This window comes from Ptiloglossa arizonensis, chromosome 7 (assembly GCF_051014685.1).
Source record: "Ptiloglossa arizonensis isolate GNS036 chromosome 7, iyPtiAriz1_principal, whole genome shotgun sequence".
Taxonomy (NCBI): domain Eukaryota; kingdom Metazoa; phylum Arthropoda; class Insecta; order Hymenoptera; family Colletidae; genus Ptiloglossa; species Ptiloglossa arizonensis.
In genome coordinates, this window is record NC_135054.1 from 2159217 (window position 1) to 2180842 (window position 21626).

The 21626-nt window shown below is 30.9% G+C and overlaps 5 protein-coding genes across 5 annotated transcripts; 4 read left to right on the top strand and 1 right to left on the bottom strand.

Annotated features, from left to right (window-relative positions):
- The first annotated feature begins 1259 nt into the window (after positions 1-1259).
- On the top strand, positions 1260-4128 carry LOC143149021 (beta-1,4-glucuronyltransferase 1). The gene is made up of 4 exons (XM_076315994.1): positions 1260-1914; positions 2409-2797; positions 2990-3191; positions 3686-4128. The coding sequence occupies exons 1-4, from the start codon at positions 1372-1374 to the stop codon at positions 3896-3898; spliced, it is 1347 nt and encodes a 448-aa protein (XP_076172109.1). The 5' UTR covers positions 1260-1371; the 3' UTR covers positions 3899-4128.
- Positions 4129-5329: 1201 nt separating this feature from the next.
- On the top strand, positions 5330-8314 carry Schlank (ceramide synthase schlank). Its single transcript, XM_076316044.1, has 8 exons — positions 5330-5552; positions 5640-5829; positions 6128-6245; positions 6477-6589; positions 6783-7113; positions 7181-7299; positions 7395-7539; positions 7609-8314. The coding sequence occupies exons 2-8, from the start codon at positions 5651-5653 to the stop codon at positions 7729-7731; spliced, it is 1128 nt and encodes a 375-aa protein (XP_076172159.1). The 5' UTR covers positions 5330-5552; positions 5640-5650; the 3' UTR covers positions 7732-8314.
- A 509-nt stretch (positions 8315-8823) lies between these two features.
- Positions 8824-13487, top strand: Agbe (1,4-alpha-glucan-branching enzyme). Its single transcript, XM_076315661.1, has 10 exons — positions 8824-9119; positions 9347-9516; positions 10419-10660; positions 10892-11101; positions 11383-11690; positions 11773-11973; positions 12133-12485; positions 12568-12752; positions 12823-13111; positions 13186-13487. Exons 1-10 carry the CDS (start codon positions 9007-9009, stop codon positions 13191-13193), a joined length of 2079 nt encoding a protein of 692 aa, XP_076171776.1. The 5' UTR covers positions 8824-9006; the 3' UTR covers positions 13194-13487.
- A 1652-nt stretch (positions 13488-15139) lies between these two features.
- Positions 15140-16611, bottom strand: LOC143149274 (mitochondrial import inner membrane translocase subunit Tim29). Its single transcript, XM_076316491.1, has 3 exons — positions 16036-16611; positions 15844-15945; positions 15140-15666 (listed from the first exon to the last, which is right to left on the bottom strand). Exons 1-3 carry the CDS (start codon positions 16172-16174, stop codon positions 15275-15277), a joined length of 633 nt encoding a protein of 210 aa, XP_076172606.1. The 5' UTR covers positions 16175-16611; the 3' UTR covers positions 15140-15274.
- On the top strand, positions 16330-21224 carry LOC143149275 (uncharacterized). The gene is made up of 2 exons (XM_076316492.1): positions 16330-17669; positions 17763-21224. Exons 1-2 carry the CDS (start codon positions 17465-17467, stop codon positions 17891-17893), a joined length of 336 nt encoding a protein of 111 aa, XP_076172607.1. The 5' UTR covers positions 16330-17464; the 3' UTR covers positions 17894-21224.
- Positions 21225-21626: the final 402 nt, after the last annotated feature.

Here is a 21626-nt window from a genome sequence, read left to right on the forward strand (position 1 = left end):
TTCATTATTCAATTCACGATTAGTTGGCGTACGATCCGATGAATAGTGATTGTTGTTTGTTTGCCCAAGGTTCATAAAGTTTCTTTCGAACGGAAATAAATTATTCCAACAATTTACTTTTGAAGTACTAATATGTTTGAGGAACTATCATTTTTCAACACAAGTGTCTAAACATTGCTTTGCTTTTAAACATATCTAAATAATTAAAATGTGAAACATAATTTTTTACCTTTTGTAACATGATACTTTCAAAGTTGATACTTATAAAATAGTATAACGTGAATATATATATATATATATATATATATATATATATATATATATATATATATATTTTTCACTAACATTATCCTAATGTTTCTTGTTCATTAATTAGAAATAAAAATTTTCTTTTATTAGAAATACGATAAAAGATTTATTGTTTTTTATAATTAATATGGCATCTCTTGTTGAAGATGTCTTTTAACGGGATACACAATTTCTTATTTGTACTAATTCAAGAATGAGGATATTAATAGATCTATCATTTCTTTTTAGTGAGAACCATTGATTGCCAGATGAAATCGCATTATAATGTCTATTCGTCTAGTTTGTAGGTCAATTTGTTATTTAATGACATCATTAATTGAAAATTTATCGACTTACATCGTTCCTTGTTAGTTACGATAGGAAATGTCGACAAGTATTTATTTTTTCAGAGAACTAAGCATTTAAATTTTGTTCAAAGAAATAAAGTAATCCAAATCTAAATTAAACATTTATTATTGAAATTACACTAAAAGACTACGATTCGGTACTAGGAAAGTATGCTTCTCGATGTACATACATATCTAATCGTGATGGACATTTCTTATTCTCAGCTTCCAGCACGTGGACAACTCTTGTGTTCACTCGTACAAAAAACAACTAACATTACCATTTCTGTCGAGCTACGTTCGTTATTCATCCATTTCTTATACAAGATACGGGCATTCCTAGTTCTCTCCGATAACCGTCAGATATGTATTTTATTCTCTAGATACAACACTATGTATTATCGCGTCGATAACAACACGACAATCTTTATATATTCATTATATCCCTTCTATAAAAGAAAGTGTAATATTTCATTTAAACTATATCGTCAAATAATTAAAGAAATTTCGTCCGAATCTTTTTCCGAGTTAAATTTGTAAATTTCTCTGAGCTGCCTTGAAGCTTGGCACGCTTGCGCCGCATCGATCCATAATTGGCGGTCTCGCCTTTCCGCATAGAACAGCAGTGTGAAAGCACAGGTTCAATGAATCTATCGCGTTCGTAATATGGAAGATCGTTTCCTTGACCACAATCATCGAAAAATTGAAAAACGCGGTCTGTGTAAACAAGAGAACAATGCGTTGTTCCGGTCGAAGGGTTTTACTTTGGTTCGGCCTAGTGCTTCTTCTCGGTCTGGTAGGGCGTCTCTTAGTCAGCCGTGGATTTCGCCAACCGATTCCACTGATCGGTAACGACGACATCCTAACACCAAAAAGTCATTTGAGTTCACGGCAACGTGCACAAACTGTAGCGCCGGCGTTTGTAGCAGGCATGTACATGGCGGGTCTACAACCCAGGAACAGTTCTTGCAGATGGTACCACGGTCTACCAGATGTTATTTCGTATCCGGCGTCCAAAGTCACCTGGAGCCCGGAAATCGGTGAGAAGAGCCCCTACAGAGTCCTACCGTTTGTATTAGTCGGAACCGAGGAGAGGAACAAGCTGCCCCAGGTGACCCTCTGCACGCACGCTACTGCAGATCATGTCTATGGAATCGTGGAGTTGGTCAGGAGATGGGAGGGCCCGTTAAGTCTGGCCATTTTTACACCTGGCCTCGACGCTGGTACCGCCGTTGCTCTCCTCGATCGAGCCTGTCGATGCGAACCCGAAATGTACAAGGTTTCCCCATGCACTCGCTGTCAGAACGGGTCGCTAGAAGCATGATTAAATTCAAATGCTGATATGTCGATACGTCTAATCATAAGTAACGTGACTTTCATTACACTTTAAAAAATCACTAGTTTGGTTAAGATAATACCGCAAATCTTGCAACACTGTACCGCGAATACATGAAATTTTACACCTTTTTCAATGCATCGAAATAGCAGATACGTTTAAAACTACTCGACGACTTTTTTTTTTTATTTATTTATTTATTTATTTATTTATTCATTATTATTGCAGGCGCGTCATAACCAGCGTTTTCCGTGAAAGTACATAACGTAAACGAACATAATTCCGTGAAACATTTATTAGGTATATATAGATGTATTGAATTAAATAGATATATCGTAAATTAGCAATTGTTTACAATAGAGAACGCTCTAATTGCAGAGGAGTACAAGAACATTACCGGTGTATTATGTATAACTCTAACTTGTATTCCTTGATAGGTTTCTGTCCATTTGGTATTTCCGGCGGGTCATCCACCCGCTTTAAGACAAATTTCTCGGGCTCGGGGTGATTGCGCCGCATCTGATCTCCAAAGGGGAGTAGCAGAAACGGAAAGAAAGCAGATGAGCATGATTTATCCTATTAACGTGGTTAGAAATGTGGCCAGAATGCAGGCAAACACCACTCGTGTTCTAGTGACGGACATTGAACTTTTGCCCAGTGAGAAACTGGCCTCTGGCTTTATAGACATGGTACGCGAACGACCACCAAAAACTGGTATTGTCTTTGTGGTGCCAGTTTTTGAAATAGAAGCGAATAAACAGCCACCCACAACGAAAAAACAACTGCTCTTAGCAGTGAAAGCTGGTATAGCCGTATATTTTCATAGGTTTGTGCAAATTAACAGAATGATATACATAAACAAGATTATCGTGTTTTCACACTTGTATGGCAATTAATTAAATAATTGTCAATCATTCATACGTCCATTGAAGTAAATCTGTTAATATCATTGCATTGTACATATAGAATGAGATATTTGATAATATTGTATGTTTTGCACAGTATTCATGTTTTGTAGATACCTTTGTTCACATTGCCAAAGATTTCCTGGTCTCACTAGGTGGATGATTAGACCTGATCCAGGCAAAGTCAGACCATTTATTTTTACTAAAAGAGAATATCCGCATCACAGATGGGAGCCCATTTTCATTGGAACACGCGACGATCCTTTATATACAGAAGATATGTCTTGGGAAGGCAGACAAGACAAAATGTGTCAGGTGTAAAATGAATTTATCGATAAATTGAAGTTAAAAAGTGACAGGAATTTTACTTTGCGTATTAATTTTTTACAATTTTCAAAGACATATATATCTCGTCTTTATCGTATACTTTTATGAATTTTTGTTTGGTGATAAGAATTTTGTGTTTCTTATATTCGCAATTACTGATATTGCAATCAATATCTAGTCAGATACTAATCCGACGTCAGTGATACAACAAAATTAAAATAAAAAAACTATTTTTATCAAAATCTTTGTTAGAGAAACAATTTAAAAAAATGCGATTAATCGTGAACGTTTACATTATTTTTTTGTTTCTAACAGTTCCTTGAATGAATATTTTGTTTGTGTACTTGATAATTTCTTCTTTAAATAATATACACGTATATTTACTTTTAAAGAATCGTATCAACTATGTTATCGGAACTTATCCGCAAATTTTAAAAGTGTATTACGCTGTATATTAATATTTACTTATTTATTTGTTTTAGATGTTCGAGATGTGTCTTTTAAATTATCGGCTGGTTATACTTGATGGTGCCTTCTTAGTCCATACACCAGGTATTAAACGAAAAAGAATAAAAGTTGACGTAGCGAAGCAAGAATTGTTGAAACCTCACGAAAAACGAAACGCACGGATATATCAACGTGTAATTAAGCGCTTATTGAAGCAGTATCCTGCTAATCGTAAATGTGCACAGTGATATTAAATGATAATACAAATTGGTGTTCATTCAAGGTTGCTCTAATATAAAATATAAAATAGATTTTTACCAATATGTAATCATTGCCCTACTATTTTATTAATATTATTATTTTTACAAACCATACATTGAGCATTATCCAATATTTTCATTCTCGAACGAAAAATTTTCTAATGCACTGGAAATCATGAAAATATACGTCTACACGTATATTGACATATATACTTATTTGTATGTAATATATAATAATGTTATAAATATTAATAAATACAGTATATGAATAAGAACTATTTATATTTGTATTTACTAATTGGGTTGAATATATAATGTAGATAAGAAACTATATTTGAATAGAAATATTAGAATATTATTGATTTAATCATATTAAGGGCAATATTAAGAGCAATGAAAATCCAATACTATGAATCAAACAATTGAGCAATGAACTAAATCGTGACTGGAATATTTTACTTAAATGGATTTTATCTGAATAATTTGCAATATTTAAACCGATAGAATTAAATGTTTTGTGTTAACGTGTAATTAAATGCAGGTAAACGCATTTACACCGTAATGTTAAAGCTTGTAACTGAATTTAAATAAACCGAATACAATATTTTGCATGCAATATAGTTTTACCGTTAGTTCTAATATTTACACAGAATATATCAAAATGTGTGGGTATAATTTCAGAGGTAAATTCAGTATATAAAAATAATGAAAAAAGTTCAGATAAATGTTATTTCCATTTGTTCTTGATTTCGAGGTACAGACATTTTTATATGTCAATAATTGTCGTTACAATGTAGTGTGAAGTCCGCGGAGAAGCCTTTTTTAAGAAAGTATTCCAAGTGTCTGGCTTGGGCTTCAATACAAGCTTTTACACGTCTTCCCATTAACTTACTTATACGTTCGAAAATTCCTGGTGATGTTCGAATTTGTTGACAAAATTTTTCAATACACTAGCGTAGTAATTCAACGTTACCTACCGTTATAATATATAATATAGTCTTTAGGTGATACCACATATTAATATCTATTAGATATAAATCTGAAGTACAAGATAGTCCGATAATAGGCCTCCTAGGTCTAATCTACATATTGTTTTAGAAATCGCTTATTTACTATGTATATGTATATATACATATATGTGTGTGTGTAAATAAAATGTTAATAGTTTATACAGATAAATGTATTATAGTTGTAATAAATCATGTATCTTTTGCAAAATATTTAAGTATTATGTTCTTCTCTTTATTGTTAAAGTTTGAACATTTGAACATTTTAAAATATATTGACAAAATTAACATAATTTGTCAGGATAAAAATGTAGAGGTTATACGTGAATCATTTGTTATCGAAATGATTACAGACGTATGTATCTAACGTCCGTTTGTAAGAGATGATTGTGTAACTAAAATACATGTTAATGTATAGCGTTAACATGCAATATAGCAAAATATCAATTAATCAGATTTGAAAAATAATTTTTTTTTTTAATTATTAACTGAACATTCTTTCGCTACAATACAAATTTGAAAGTAACAATTGAGGAAAGAATTGAACGACGTATTCAAGACTACGGGCGCAGTCTTCGAGCAGTAGCGTGTAAGAGCAGAAAGGTAGCTGAAGTTTGCGCTACAAAGCAATTTGTGTGGGTATTCGTTTAACCATTCCAGTTTAACGATTTTGTTAAAAAAAATTCATGGATTTATAATATAACGTGTACAACTAATTGTAGGAAATCAGGCGATGAATATATTAAAAAATATCTCATCGGCGTTTTGGTCGACCGATGTTTGGTTACCGCCTAATATAACATGGGACGATATTAAACCAAATTCAGAAAATAAATATGCAGACTATCAACATTTAATTTATCCTTTACCTATGGCACTTATTCTCTTGATAATCAGATACGCCCTCGAGAGGTAAGAATCACCTGTTCTTTCTCTCCAATTTGTGAAATATCTTCAAGATTAAACTGAGGTTATACCGTATTTATTTCATTGTTCACATTTTATATAGTCAGCAGCATTCTATTAATTGCATTGCATTTTTTAACATATTTATTAAATGTACAATGTAAATTAAATTAAAAGTACATAATAATAAAATATAGTAAGCAATATCTATACACATGAATACAATGAACAACATTAGGTGAAAAAGTGTACAATTCTTAGGCTTAGAATATTGATTGAATTATATTAGATAATTATTCCACAGGTATTACTTTGCACCATTTGGAAAGTCTCTTGGCATAAAAAATACGAGAGCAAAGAAGGCAACGCCAAATGATGTATTAGAGAAAGCTTATCTTAGTAGAAAAATTAAACATAAACAGGTGAGTCAGTTACATTAGTACACTTCTTAATATATTAATTTAATTTTATCAACCAATAATATATAATTCATATATTATTTTAATTAACTTCTTTTGTATGTTCAATTGATAAGATAACAAAATTGTCATTGTAAATAAATGATTTATTAATTCATACATTTACAACAAATTTTGAAACAGATTCATGTAATCTAAATCCGATTGTTTTGTAATATATGGATATATTTTAAGATACTTGGTTTGGCTAAACAATTAGATTGGTCTGAACGACAAGTAGAAAGATGGTTACGATTGAGACGTACTCAGGACAAGCCGTCAACGCTTACAAAATTCTGTGAAAACAGGTTAGTATTATAATATAAAATACATCATATGATATATATAGAAATCAATTTTTCATTCAGAAGTAAAATTTATTTAAATAAAAATTAAATTAAACTTAGTAACATAATTATTAAATTGCAATTTATTCTATGTAGGTATGTGCAAAGATCATTCATTTTCCAATATTTAATATATTTTAATTCTTTTTTACAGCTGGAGGTGTTTGTATTATACATACTCATTCCTATATGGCCTTATTATATTATGGAATAAGCCATGGTTATGGGATATAAATTATTGTTATTACAATTATCCTTATCATCCAGTTTCTGATGATGTATGGTGGTACTATATGATATCTATGGCATTTTATTGGGCTCTGAGTTTTTCCCAATTCTTTGATGTGAAAAGAAAAGATTTTTGGCAAATGTTTATCCATCATATAGCTACTATTGTATTAATGTGTTTTTCATGGGTGGGAAATTTAACCAGAATTGGTACATTAGTATTAGTAGTACATGATTCTGCAGATATATTTTTAGAAGTAAGTATAAGTGCATATACATAGTATTGCATGTATGTACAAAGTTTTAAAATTATATATTTTTTAGGCTGCAAAAATGGCTAAGTATGCTAATTATCAAAAATGTTGTGATTGTATATTTGTCATTTTTACAATATTATGGATTATTACACGCATCGGTGTTTACCCATTTTGGATAATATATAGGTATGTTCTATCAATCTCAAGTGAATATATTTCAGTGTAATTAGAAATCCATTATATCGTATTATCTGCTAATTATATTGTGTTTTATATTACAGTACATCAATAAAAGCACCTAAGATAGTACCTATGTTTCCAGCATACTATATTTTCAATTCTCTATTAATCTTGCTATTATTCCTTCACATGATTTGGACATATTTAATCCTTAAAATTGCATACAATGCATTTTATGCTGGTCAAGTGAGTTATAACATTCTAAATCTTTTTAAAAATATTTTCAATTTTATATTCATACATATCATTTTTTAGATGGAAGGTGACATTCGTAGTAGTAGCAGCGAAGATATTTCAGATGCCTGTACAGATAGTACTTCTTTAAATAATACTACAAATTACATTACTAAACAAAATTCAAGACAAAAAATTCACTAACAAATAACTTTCTGATATAGTTATGGTAACAATAATTAGGCAAGAATCCAAATATTTAGCCAGGCGCTAATTTATTTCAGCAAATCTAACGAAGTCTTACATTTATTGTAGAATGGTAATCTAAAACTTTGACTTTGATAAAGTTATAAGCAAGTCACAGATTTTTTGAACTTTCTTTATCATTATTCATATTTTCTAAAACAATTTAGCGCTTTTGTACAATGTACGGGAATTGGATACTTCTCGCATACATCAAATGTTCATTCATTACTTTTAGTATTATTAAGTACGAAGAAACCAACATTGAGAACTGTTAATTACTCCTCTTATTAATTTTATCACTTATTTATATATATTTTATTTAAAAACTTAGAGAATTGTATTTCTTTTTTACGTAAATTCTGATAATTTAGTTGAACAAACGATGGACCAAAGTTGGAAAATGTTTTATTTCTATAGTTTTTCAGGCTTCTCAAGGTTTAGTAATTGATTATGCTTAAAGACGATTATTTATTCTCTTATATTTTATAAATGTCAAACAGTGTCTTAAAACTTGTGAATAAGAAAACTAATTATAATATTTTGAACGATTTTAATTTTTTTAAATTAATTTTCCCTACTACACAGCTTTATAGGAATATTTAATTCACTTAATTCGTGTAATATTAAAATAGAGTTCCTCACATTAAAATAAATCTATTCTCCATTTTATGCTAGGGAGTGTATATAAAAATTTAGACCACAAAAGATAAATCTTCAATACAATGCGAATAAAAATAATTGAAAAATGTATATAGCAATTTATTTACATAAATTACAATAAAGCAAAATATGTATGAATACATAATACATTTTTGATCATGATTGCTCTTTTGTATATATAAGTTGTATTGTTTCCTGAATTCTAATTTCGTTTATACAATGATTTACAGTTTAATTTTAATGTAAGACGATGAAAGCAGAAAGTATGTAAGTAATATGAAAGGAAATTTAAGATTTTAAAAGTAGCGCCAATTGTTGGAGTAAACTACTCGCCATATTTGATAGACAATATTGAGTCATAAAGCTTCCACTCTGAAAAATAGTTTCATTATGTTTTGCAGGATATTCTTCCTTTTTAGTCGGCACTCTTGCTTTCTTTTATGATTGAATAAGATGAAAAAGAGGTCACCTTGAAGTGTCATTCAAATTTTAGCGGGGTTTAGTGTTTTATCGTGTTTCAATGTTTTACATTATTTACTATTTGTGAGTGAATAATTAATTAAAGAAACAAATATGGGAGGAAAATGGTCAAGTATGGATCCTTCTCAAGTTGAAGTACCAGAAATAAAGGCTTTATTAGAAAGAGATCCATATTTACAACCATATGAAAATGAAATTCGTAAAAGGTATCGTATTTTTTGTTCATATAAATTTATTTCTAATAAAATTACAATTAATAATTTGCAATTATGTGTTCATAATTTATAAATCTAACTGCTTTAATAGCTTTCTTTTTATAATCACTTATTATTTATTGTATTATAAACCTATACATTTTAATTATCAGTTATTTAAGCATGGTGGTAAAGTAATTATTTAGATACATATTTAAATTAATAATTTTGTTTATTAGATATGCATTGTTCAAAGATTATGTGGAAAAAATAGAGACTGGTTCTGACAGTTTAGATAAGTTTTCAACAGGATACAAAACTTTTGGAATTCACATTAATGAAGACAATAGTGTTGTTGCAAAAGAATGGGCACCTGGAGCAGTGGAATTATTTTTAACGGGAGATTTTAGTAAGCATTCTAAAATTAAACATTATGAATAGATAAAATAATACATTGTAAGTAACATGCATGATAATTAAAGGAAATATAAAGTCATATCATTTATGTGCTCTTAAACATATTTATTGTTTTATCTTATTAAGGGTTTATGATCCATTGTGAGTGGTTGAATTTTACTTATAATTGTTCTGTATTTTGAGTTTATAAATGTATTATATTTAATAATAGTAGCTTATAATGAGAGAATTGCTTTACATACACGCGCACGTGTGTGTGTGTGTTATATAAGAAAATTTAATAATCACAAATGGGAATGATAAATGCGATAACCCTTTACATTTGACATGCATTACATGAGGATATAAATGTTATCTCTGTAAATTGATGATTATACAGAATAGACCTATGATACATTTACTTTTATTAGATGGAAATATAAAGTAGTTTTTAGTTGGTACATCAACTTATATTTATTGATTATAGAGATTCTCTGTACAATATTAATTTAACATGTTTGCTGCAGAATCTGTAACTGCAATGGAGAATAATTGATTTTCACGATGGTACATCTATATGTTCAAGTCATTTATACAAATATTTTAATTTTTACTAAAATTTTACATCCTCTATCCTGGCACTATTTGAATTTCTGACCACAAAGATTATAAGCACATTGGTAGTGTTTTAGTATTAATGGTATTTCATGTAATTCAATGGATAAAGCAAGAATTTTAGAACTTGTAAAATGGTGTAACACACAAAGAAGGAACTTGTTATGAATGCATTGCAGCAAATGTGTGAATAATGTAATTACCATTTTACAGAAAAAATTTATCCCTGTGAAATGCCAGTTGATTGCAAAGGGTTAAGTTGTAACATATTATAATACATGTTGATTTTGTTATTATTAGATAATTGGAATAAAACAGCTAATTCGTACAAAAAGCTAGAGTATGGAAAGTGGGAACTGCATTTACCTCCTCTTGCTGATGGTAGTTGTCCTATAAAGCATTTATCAGAAGTTAAAATAATTGTAAAGGATGGTAATAATGAATTGTTGGAAAGATTAAGCCCTTGGGCTACATATGTTACACAAAATCGAGCTGAGACTATTACGTATAAACAACGTTTATGGTGTCCATCAACTGAAAATGTATGTGAATATACAAATATAAAATTTTACTTATCATAATATTTGCCTTTCCAAAATAAATATTTTCTTAAAACATTTCTTTCTATTACCAGAAACTATGGAAATATTTAGGGTTGCTAGAATAAATGGAATACTCTGTTTATTTATATTTATTTCTTATACATTTGTATCATTTTTAACTAATTTTAGTATAATAATTACTAATAATTTAAAACAATATTTTTAATTTAGATTTACAAATTTAAGTATTCTAAACCAAAGAAACCAAAAAGTCTTCGAATTTATGAATGCCACGTTGGTATTGCAACTCAGGAACTAAAAGTTGGTACATATTTGGAATTTGCAAAAAATTTAATTCCTCGTATTGTAAAACAAGGTTATAATACTATACAATTAATGGCTATTATGGAACACGCTTATTATGCCAGCTTTGGATATCAGGTATGCATTTATAGTAAGCAGTTTGGAAATGACTATTGATATAAATGGCATTAAAGAAAAAAATTATTTTATTTGATTTAAAACGAAAAGAAACATTATTTCATTTAACAACAAAATTAATAAAAATGTAGAATTAAGTTGATTATATTTACTTATTAAAATCTATAAAGTGTTATATTGCATTATAAAATATGATGTTTGCACAAATATTTAGTGATAGCAAATAGTATTTGTACACATGTACTTATATATCTATATATACATGTTTGATTGAACTTAAGGTGACTTCCTTCTATGCTGCTTCATCTCGTTATGGTACTCCAGAAGAATTAAAAGAATTAATAGATACAGCACATCAACATGGGTTATATGTGTTACTGGATGTAGTGCATTCACATGCTTCAAAGAATACTTTGGATGGATTAAATATGTTTGATGGTACCGATAGTTGTTTCTTTCATTCTGGTAATCGTGGTCAACATCCACTTTGGGATAGTAGACTCTTTAATTATGGAGAATACGAAGTACTCCGATTTTTACTTTCTAATTTACGTTGGTATATTGAGGAGTATGGTTTCGATGGGTTTAGGTATGCAAGCATTTATATTTGTTTTGTGATACAAGATTTGTATGACTTATTTATTATAATATATTATGTCAAATTTATCTAGGTTTGATGGTGTCACATCAATGTTATATCACTCAAGAGGTGTTGGAGAAGGTTTCAGTGGTCATTATGATGAATATTATGGTCTTAATGTTGATTTTGAAGGTGTAGTATATTTAATGCTGGCTAATCATATGTTACACTATTTATATCCAGAAATCACAACAATAGCAGAAGATGTTAGTGGAATGCCTGGAGTTTGCAGGTTAAATATTAAATATGTAATATTTTTATTAAAAAAAGGATTAAATGATCTTTATTTAAGTTTAAATTAAAATATCAATTTTTTAAATTATTACACTCTTTAGTATATTTGAACATGTGGGTGTAAATTAATCACTAATTACTTTTGCTAATATTCAAGGCCTGTTGCTGAAGGTGGTGTAGGATTTGACTATCGATTAGCTATGGCTATTCCTGATAAATGGATTAAGCTTTTAAAAGAAGTGAGAGATGAAGATTGGAAAATTGGAGATATTTGTTGGACATTAAGTAATCGTAGGTGGATGGAAAAAACAGTAGCTTATTCAGAATCCCATGATCAAGCCCTTGTCGGTGATAAAACAATTGCTTTTTGGCTTATGGATAAGGAAATGTACACACATATGAGTGTGTTAAGTCCACCTAGCGCAATTATTAGCCGTGGAATTGCTCTTCACAATCTCATTACATTAATTACACATGCACTAGGCGGAGAAGCTTATTTAAATTTTATAGGTTGATTTTCAAATTATTTACATAATATGCTGTCAAAATTTTAATATTTTTACAATTAATTTTAAGATATATAAATTTGAAGGTAATGAATTTGGTCATCCTGAATGGTTGGATTTTCCTCGAGCCGGTAACGGAGATAGTTATCATTATGCTAGAAGACAATGGAATTTAGTAGACGATGAAATGTTAAAGTATAAATTTATGAACAATTGGGATCGTGCTATAAATACTCTTGAAGAAAAATATGGATGGCTGCATGCTAACCCAGTAACGTTTAAACATATATTCATCCTTAAAAATATTGTTATATTTTGATAAAAATGTTTTCTCCTCACAGGCATACATAAGTTGGAAACACGAGGAGGACAAAGTAGTTGTGTTTGATCGAGCAGAACTAATATTTGTCTTTAATTTTCATTCAGTAAAGTCATTTCCTGATTATACCATTGGAGTAAAGACTCCAGGTACTTACAGAATTGTTTTATGTAGTGATGATAAGGATTTTGGTGGGGAAAATCGTGTCGATACTAACGTACAACATTTTACTACACCGGAATCGTTTTCTGATTATTCAAATAGAATGATGATTTACATTCCTTGTCGCACCGCTATTGTTTACGTCCGAGGTAAAGTTATTAGAATATCATCACTTGTCGATTGTTTATATTAATGATTATTAATAGTATTCTTTTATTTTTAGCAACGTGAGTAATTCTCTAAATGTGACTAAAACAAGAACTGATATTAACTACCATGTACAAATGAAAAAAGAAACTACTTTTTGTACCAAAGTTTTTCATTAATATTTTATTAAAATTAAAGGAAACTAAAAATCATAAAATAATACTGTGAGATTTTTAAAGGATAAAATGTTTTATGAAGTAATATTTAAATGTAACATTAATCATGTACTGAATGTGTGTTCACTAAATAATACTCTTATTAAAAATAATGTACAATTTATTACAATTGTATATAATACAACTCAATAAAATGGATACATTTTAAAATTGGTATTATTATTATTCCTGATATAAAAATCAAGATTTAAATAATTACGTTATTCATATATAGATCACATAATGAAATGATAACAATAGTTTACCGTTAATTATATTAGAAAATTATTCTTATTAGAAACAGTTTTTATTTTAAGTTTGTCATAACTTAAACGATTGTTATAAGAAACATATAGAATTATTTGATCAATTTAGCAATAAAAATTAAATAGTATAGGAAATTAAAAAAATTCATTTCTGATTCTGTTTGCACTAGACATACTGAAGATATTGGTGTGAATATGCACTGATGGATGTTCTGCAAGGATTATGAAAAGGAATTTATGCTCTTATTAAAAAGGAAATACAATTTAATGAATTTTTTATTATTTTTTTTCTCTTATTATTTATCCACCAGAAAAGTATACCAGAGATACTTAGCAGTATCTCCATTGTTGAAGTAAATGCTGTGGTAAACAGCATATTCAGTTCGTTTTTTGGACGAAATGAATAGTAATTATAGTGACATCCTTTTACATTCCTTGGTATAATGGCTAAGCAGAGGAAAAGTTCTGGATGAGTTTTTTTCTTTATGACAAAAAGTTATTTAATTTTTATGATATTCATGCTTCTTGTAAAAACTATACGATAATTTTTAATTTTTCAGCTGCCTTAATCTAGGAATTTAACAATAGATTTCAAAATTTACACTGTATAAAGGATTATTCACTAAAGTTATCGCATTAAAAATATTACTATTAAATCCATGATGAGCTTGCACATAATGTGTCAATTTATAATTTCAGAATTAATGCTCAAAGGATCACATTTGTTAAGAAAATTAATACCAACTAGTAGTTAAAAAATTCTATTTGTTTTTAAAATTCCTCTTAAAATAAATGTATAACATTGTAAAAGTATGAGTAAATATACAATGTGTTGCCTAATACTTTTACAAAATTATATTATCGTTTTTCTCCAGCATTTATGCTACAGATTTGAATGAATATTTGCTCTGGTAAGATTTTTCATGATTTTTCACAATTTTTAAAGAATTTAATGTAGTGCAAGTTTAATAACCCTGACCATCTGACAGTTTGTTACAGTCGCAAAATAAGCAACACTGTTTTTGTTGTTTAAATTTATGATACAATATACCTACATAAATGTTGACAACATATCCATGTCAATCGAAAATGTTCAGGATATCTTTGAAAATAGCCCTTTTTGGATTGTATCATAAACCTGGTAGATTCAACTATTAATTTACTAAATACATAATTATGTTTTAAAAATTATTTTATAATGACTTATTTTAGAAATAGAAACTGCAAACATATCTAAACATTTAGAACAAAACATTTTATTTTAAATAAAATTTTGCATATGTTCTTTTTTATTTATAGTATAATTCTACTTATTACCATAGAATTATAATGAAATTATTATCATTGTACTCTAAAAAAACTCTCAAAAATTGCAACTCAATTACAAATAGTAACAAATAGTTGAATAAAATATATTTCAAAAGCTCTTAAAAAAAAAATTTAATTATACTTTTTAACAATTGGGAAATAAGTTTTACAAATTAATAATTTCATTATTAGTATAATGACAGAGATAATTTGGAGTAAATAAAATATATTTACTTTAATGACTTATATGGTTTATTTATATTTTTTATTAAAAAATTACACTGTTACATAAAGATGTAACATGAAAAATGTATATAATTTTTAAATAATTTATATACATAATATAAACATCCATTCTTATTATAAATTAAATATTTTATTCATCTTCTACATTACTAAATCCTACATCATTTACATCATAATCTTTCATTTTATTTTCTAAAATCCACCATTTGTCCAAAAATCCTACATCCACTACTCTTTGATAAAATGTTATGTACTGAGGTTTTAAGTGAGAGCAAATTGCTTTATACAAGCAACATGCTTCATCATAGTTATCTAACCAAATTATAGAAATTATACCTAAATTTATATGTCGTATAATTCCTTCGTTATAAGATTGTCCAATCCATTTCATGTGATGTTCAGAGGTGGGATTGCGTATAGTTTCTCCTACTTGCATTAGTTTTATAGTATTGTGTAATAAATGTTCTTTGAAGGAACATTCGTCTACATTATGTTTGTTCATATATACACAGAGTGCTGTAACTAATAAAACAAGATGTTAAATTTTAATTTATTAATAATTGTAAACATTATTAGTCATTTTATAATTCATTTTATATTAATACTTATTATAATGAAAAACTTAATAATAGTTTTTTATGATTGACTACAACTGACACAATATTTGTGTTTATTTAATTAATTATAAAGAATACGTACGAGAAACATATGTGGAAACTCGTATCGGATAATTTTTACAATCGTCAACAACATGTATTGCTACGTCTTTGTAATCTGTATAAACATTTTTCCAATATTTTCCTATAACCAGAAATGTATGTTAATTAAACGTCATTCATATTTGTTTTATAATAGTATTTTTACTTTATATTACATTTATCAATTACTTACCCCATCGTTCAAGAAATGTCCCTTTTAGTCTTTCTGGTGTTTCTAAATTCTTTACTTTAATGTAAACATCATTCATGTAATTTACTAATTTTGATGTAAATTTATATTTCCGAAGTGGAAAAAGCAACCTATAATTCATGTTGGCCACGAAATTATAATAAGAAGTTTACAATGCGTATAATGCCATTTAAAATATGCGCTTTTTAACACAATTATAAGATGTGTATCAACTTATCGGTCAACATTAATTTCTATTGTGTAAAGGGAAAATAGCACTCGATGTATTCCCTTGTCTTTCTCGATATGTTCTAGTTATCGTGTAGGTAAAACATTAGATCAGGATCTGAGGAATCTTGCCAAAATGTAGGTTCATACAGGTCATACTGAGTTACTGTGGTCTAGTCACGAATGGCGCTAATGTTGTATTTTTTGACATATTCTATAGCAGTATGTACATACAATCTATGAGGTAGTTTGTTTCTTTAAGACGAAAGTCATTATTCATCACGTTTCGATTACTTTTCTTCCTTCACAGCTCGTACTTGCGTGCGTTATGCGTGTAAATGCACAAAAGCGGTATTTCGTCGTGTATCATAAAGAGACTTTAATCTTTTGAAATATCTAACCTATGAGCGATATGTCACATGAATCACTATGAAATAATAGTGCTCTAACAATAGGGTATGATATGTAAAATATAAGATAGATGATTACTTTAAGGATTAAGTAATTATTTATTAAATATATCTCTTTATGTTTGTAAAATTAATTTCGATATATGTACCATATTTCATCATATATGTCACCATATTTATTCATATTTCTATCATAAATTCTAAATTACTTTCTCCTATACAGATATGTAATCCCAAATCATTGTTGACCTAACTCCATGGTGAAGTTTAAATTTTTTATTTTACATAACTAAAATCTTTAGTTAAGAGTTAAGTACCCGCTTTTAACGGCTGAAAGCGTCGTTAACTCAAAGTTCGTATATTATCATTTAATCCTAACTTCTGAATGACGTCTGCCAAAATTTTAGACAACTTTATTGAGTAATTTTGTTTTAGTAACTGTTTAAACTGGATAAGTTTGTGTTTGTTTTCAACCATAGAAAAAGAGCAATATTAGTTGGTGATTCAACTTCTTTTTTTAGATGGAAAGACGTGTGAGGAAATCAAAGTAAACTTACATGTTGTTTATAAGGACTATATACCTTCGCTAACCACCATCGGATATTGGTTTAATGAATTCAAGTGTGGCCAAATATCTGTTTTTGTTGAAGAGCGCCCAGGACGTCCGATTGAGATAACTAGGGAGGATATAACCAACAAAATCTATGACATTGTGTTAGCAGACCGCCGGTTGAAGATTAGAGAGATCGCTGACATTGTAAACATATCAATTGAACGCTTATAAAATATCTTACATGAAAAAGTTATCAGCGAGATGGGTGACGCGTTTGCTCACAGTAGAACAAAAACAAAACCGCATTTTTGTCCGTAATCGCTACGACAAGATTGGTAAAATTACGTCAAATTACGAATTGCTACCTCATCCACTCTATTCTCCAGATTTGGCTCTCTGCAATTTCTTTTTGTTACCAAACCTGAAAAATGACTTGGCGGAAAGAGGTTTGTGTCAAACGAAGAGGTAATCCTCGAAACAGTGGTCATTTTGCAGAGGGGTGGGTTTTAGTGGGTAGGTCGTGCATCCGGTGTTTCCAGGTACGGGGAATTCCACATTATCTCCGGCTCCGCTCCAAGGGATCGGGAAAGTCTTTCGAAGATTTCTTCCACGTAAAAAAAAAAGCATCTTGGACTCCTCCCTGTCGTGTTGGGGCAATGAACAAACGTAGTGAGCGGTTAAGGTGTCGGCCTCCTGTTGCGACCCCCGTCCATGCGCTTTCATGCTCCCTTCGCACCTTCTTCTTCTGCAACATATCTACCCATCTAGGGTGGAGCACACCGTGATCTGGTCGTCAGAATAGTTCCAGAAATGCGCAGTTACTTCTTTATACAATGCAGGTACCGCCTGAAGCTATTATGGCTGGATAGCAACTGCACTATTTGTTAGATGGGGCCACCAAAACCTCGGTCCAACCACTCCAGCAAAAGTGGCCGGATAGCCTCGACAATCTATTACCTAAAAGTCGCTGCTGCCATTGCAATAGCGACTGCCGAATCTGGTGCTTGAGGGATTCTACTTTACTTCTCGCCAGGACTTCCCCTGCTTACGGTACTAGCAGCAATTGTTGTAGTAAGCCGCATACAAGCCCGTAAGTAGATCCAGCAGGAGAAGTTCTGTCCCATAGAACAGAGTCCTATAATCGTGAGCAACCCTTAAAGTCAGTCGCCTATGGACCTAGTGTAGCATGATACTGCTGTGCCGGGAGGTAGTTGGGTTGTCTGCCCAAATCCATTTGTCTTCTCGACGATGGGAGCAAATTGTTTGAGCGCGTACTAGCAACTCGCAACGTCGGTACATGTTGCAGAGTGGACCTAACTTGGCCAGTTTGGGTTCTTGGAGAGACGGTCGACCATCAACGCGATTCGTCGCGCCTGGTCCTTCTCCTAAAGTGGGATGACATTGGTGATGTCCTTGACACCTTAGACAGGGCGGCAATTAGGCGGAGACTCGAAGATCATAGAGTCTTTTTCTATATAGGGCAGAAGGCGCTTAAAATTGGCTGGTTTAACCAGCACTAAACGTTTGCCAATAACACGTGTCAATCCTTCTTCCTCGCTGGTGAGCACCGAGTGGCTGTGGTCCCATTCCCAATCGGTAAACGGAGCATTATGGCTTGATGATGTATTGGAGACCAAATGGGACAAAGTGGAATTTAAGTCTGTCCAGGGCGACAGCTCAAAGAGAAAAGTTCATAATAATGCAATGGGCTAGAGCGACGATACGGACTCTCTCCAACCCTTCTCGATGATGCGTATTGCGGAGAAGATATATAAATAAGCACTGTTATTGTAAATACGTTGGTCCGTGCGTATGAGTGCGTTATAAAGCGGCACCCGACCATTTGGTAAAAGTAGACAAGCTGGTATAGGACTTAGATTTGAGGAGCAACGCATCAATTTTTTTAAAGAAAAACTAAATACCACTATAAAACTCAATATGTAAGGACAGTAGCACTTTAAGTTGTGTGGTAAGGATTATACTACTGCCCAAGCTAGCGACATGGACCAACCTGGGCTCTTCTTGTGGTGGTCGTTGGGCGATTGTGGATTGCTTTCCAGTTGGATAAACGGAAGGCTTTTCGGGTTGAAATTCGAATGGGACAAAGTGGAATGTAAGCCTGTTCAGAACAGCCCGAAAGTAAAATCTTTACAATGCAACGGGCTAGAGCGGTGATACAGAATCTTTCGATCTTTTTCGATGAATCGGTTAAAAGAGGAGTGGGTGTATAAATAACACGATTATTCTTCTCGCGTCGTCTTTACTTGTGGTGGAGTTGGTAAGTAGAGTCCGACCATTCGGTAAAGTCTAAAAGTGCTGATAAAGGATCATTACCTAGGTGCAGCTACCTCGTCGCTTGCGATCGGATTAAATATACATTAAATGGTTGAGGACTACTTCCACAGCAGGTGGATAGAGTATTCGGGTCGGTACGACATCTAGCGGAGAGGGGGTGTACTCCGTAGTTTCGCAGGGGTTCGTGTTAGGACCTCTGCTCTGGAATCTCGGGTATGACACTGTTCTACAAAGGCCTTCCTGATGACGTCAGTCTAACATGCTATACTAACGACACGTTAGTGTTGGTTGTTGGGAACTACTGGGGGAGAGTCATCCTGTGGGTCGAGGATAGTGCTCGACGTGTCATCAAAAGGATCAGGGGGAGGTGCTGCTCCGTAAAACCGAAGTGCTGAGTTTCCACGCATCTTGGCAGAAACCGTAATCATTCCTGATTCAAACGGTGGCGCCACTGTCAACGTGAAGTCTCACACGAAATATCTGGGAACATTTGATTAATTTATTAAATCCTCCTATCTTGAAGCGTTCTACTATGATATAACTTGGCACGAGAACTCGAGCTTATATCAAAAGTATGTTAAAGATAATTGGTTAATGTTTATTAGATTTTTATTAGGTCTTCGCGTTGTCTTGAGTAAGTCTTTAACATTCAAGTTCGACAAGAGCATCGAGCTGTAGTCAGACAGTGTACTAAGATAATTTCGGATGAGCCTTTTATTTTATTCACTTGGGACATTAATTGCATCCGGTGGTTTCATAACACAAAAGCAATGGACTTTTATAGGCATACGAATTATATATAATTACATTAATCGAAGCATCGAGTTTTCAAGCGTAATATTAATACACGAGTAAGTTTGTAAATAAACGTTAAATTCTTCTATAAATCTATTATTTCGTCTACAGCATTCGATGGTCTAATACGCGCACCTGTGTATGACGTACAACGGAGTTATAATCCTGTCGTGGGTAATGAAAATATTTATTCTTTATATAAACTATCAATAGTTTACCGATACCGAATGAAACACGTATTTGAACCACGTATGTAACAATTCATAGTTTGGATTTAAAAATTGTAGGATCGACGATATTCAGTAATAGTGGAACATAGATAAAAGTAATATAAGGTATAAAATTATGAGTGACGATGATATTATTTGGTTTATTTTTAACAAAAATAATGGTAAAAATTGTAATATTGGTGGGATGTACCAGCCCATGTGTTATATAGAAACACCACGAAGCTGAATGTCTATTGAATATTGTATCATAATAGGCAAAACGACAAATAGAAGTAGATGCTCTGCAGATGTTTATGTCTATTTTAAAGGTTGCTCGAAATTTGGCGGTATATAAGAATGATTAATCGTTTTCTTGTAATACATTTTTTTTATTAAGTACATATGTACTCCTTTATATAATACACATTCATATTCGATGTTTATTTCCGGTCGTTATACGACATATTTTTAAATTTGGTTCTTTTAGACTTATTCTCTGGGAATTGTTTATTCGAACGGATTTGTTTCCCGATCAGTTAGGATATTCGATATTTTACTATATTCTCTTAAGAGATTGAGTATAACGAATCGGCGACATGCTGCACTTGTCAAAATTATGTGCACCAAAGAGCATATGTTTTGTCAGGCATTTTGTATTGACGAAAACATTCTAAATATACTACTTAATCTATGTGTATCATACCATAAAGTTTGATTTTTAAACACCGGCTTACCATCGAATGGACTTGGAACAATTTTAATTTTCGTACAACATGTATTTGAGAACTTTCAAAACTTTGAACATTTTGTACTTCGTACATTCATTATCGTATTGTTATATTTTTGTTGTTGAAAATAAATCGTCACGTTTGCAAAAAGCACTCGTTATTCGCTAGATATTTAACTCCGAAAACTCTGTGAAAGCTAACATTTTTTTTAATGGAACGATTATAATTATAATTAGCTTTTACTCGAGTGAATTATTTGACATCGTCGTGAAAGCTATACTTGAAACAATTTGATTTTTTCTCCAGAATCAGTGTTCGGAAGTATTTGCACTTATTACGAAGCGAATAAAATGTTATTAACACTAGATTTAGCAAC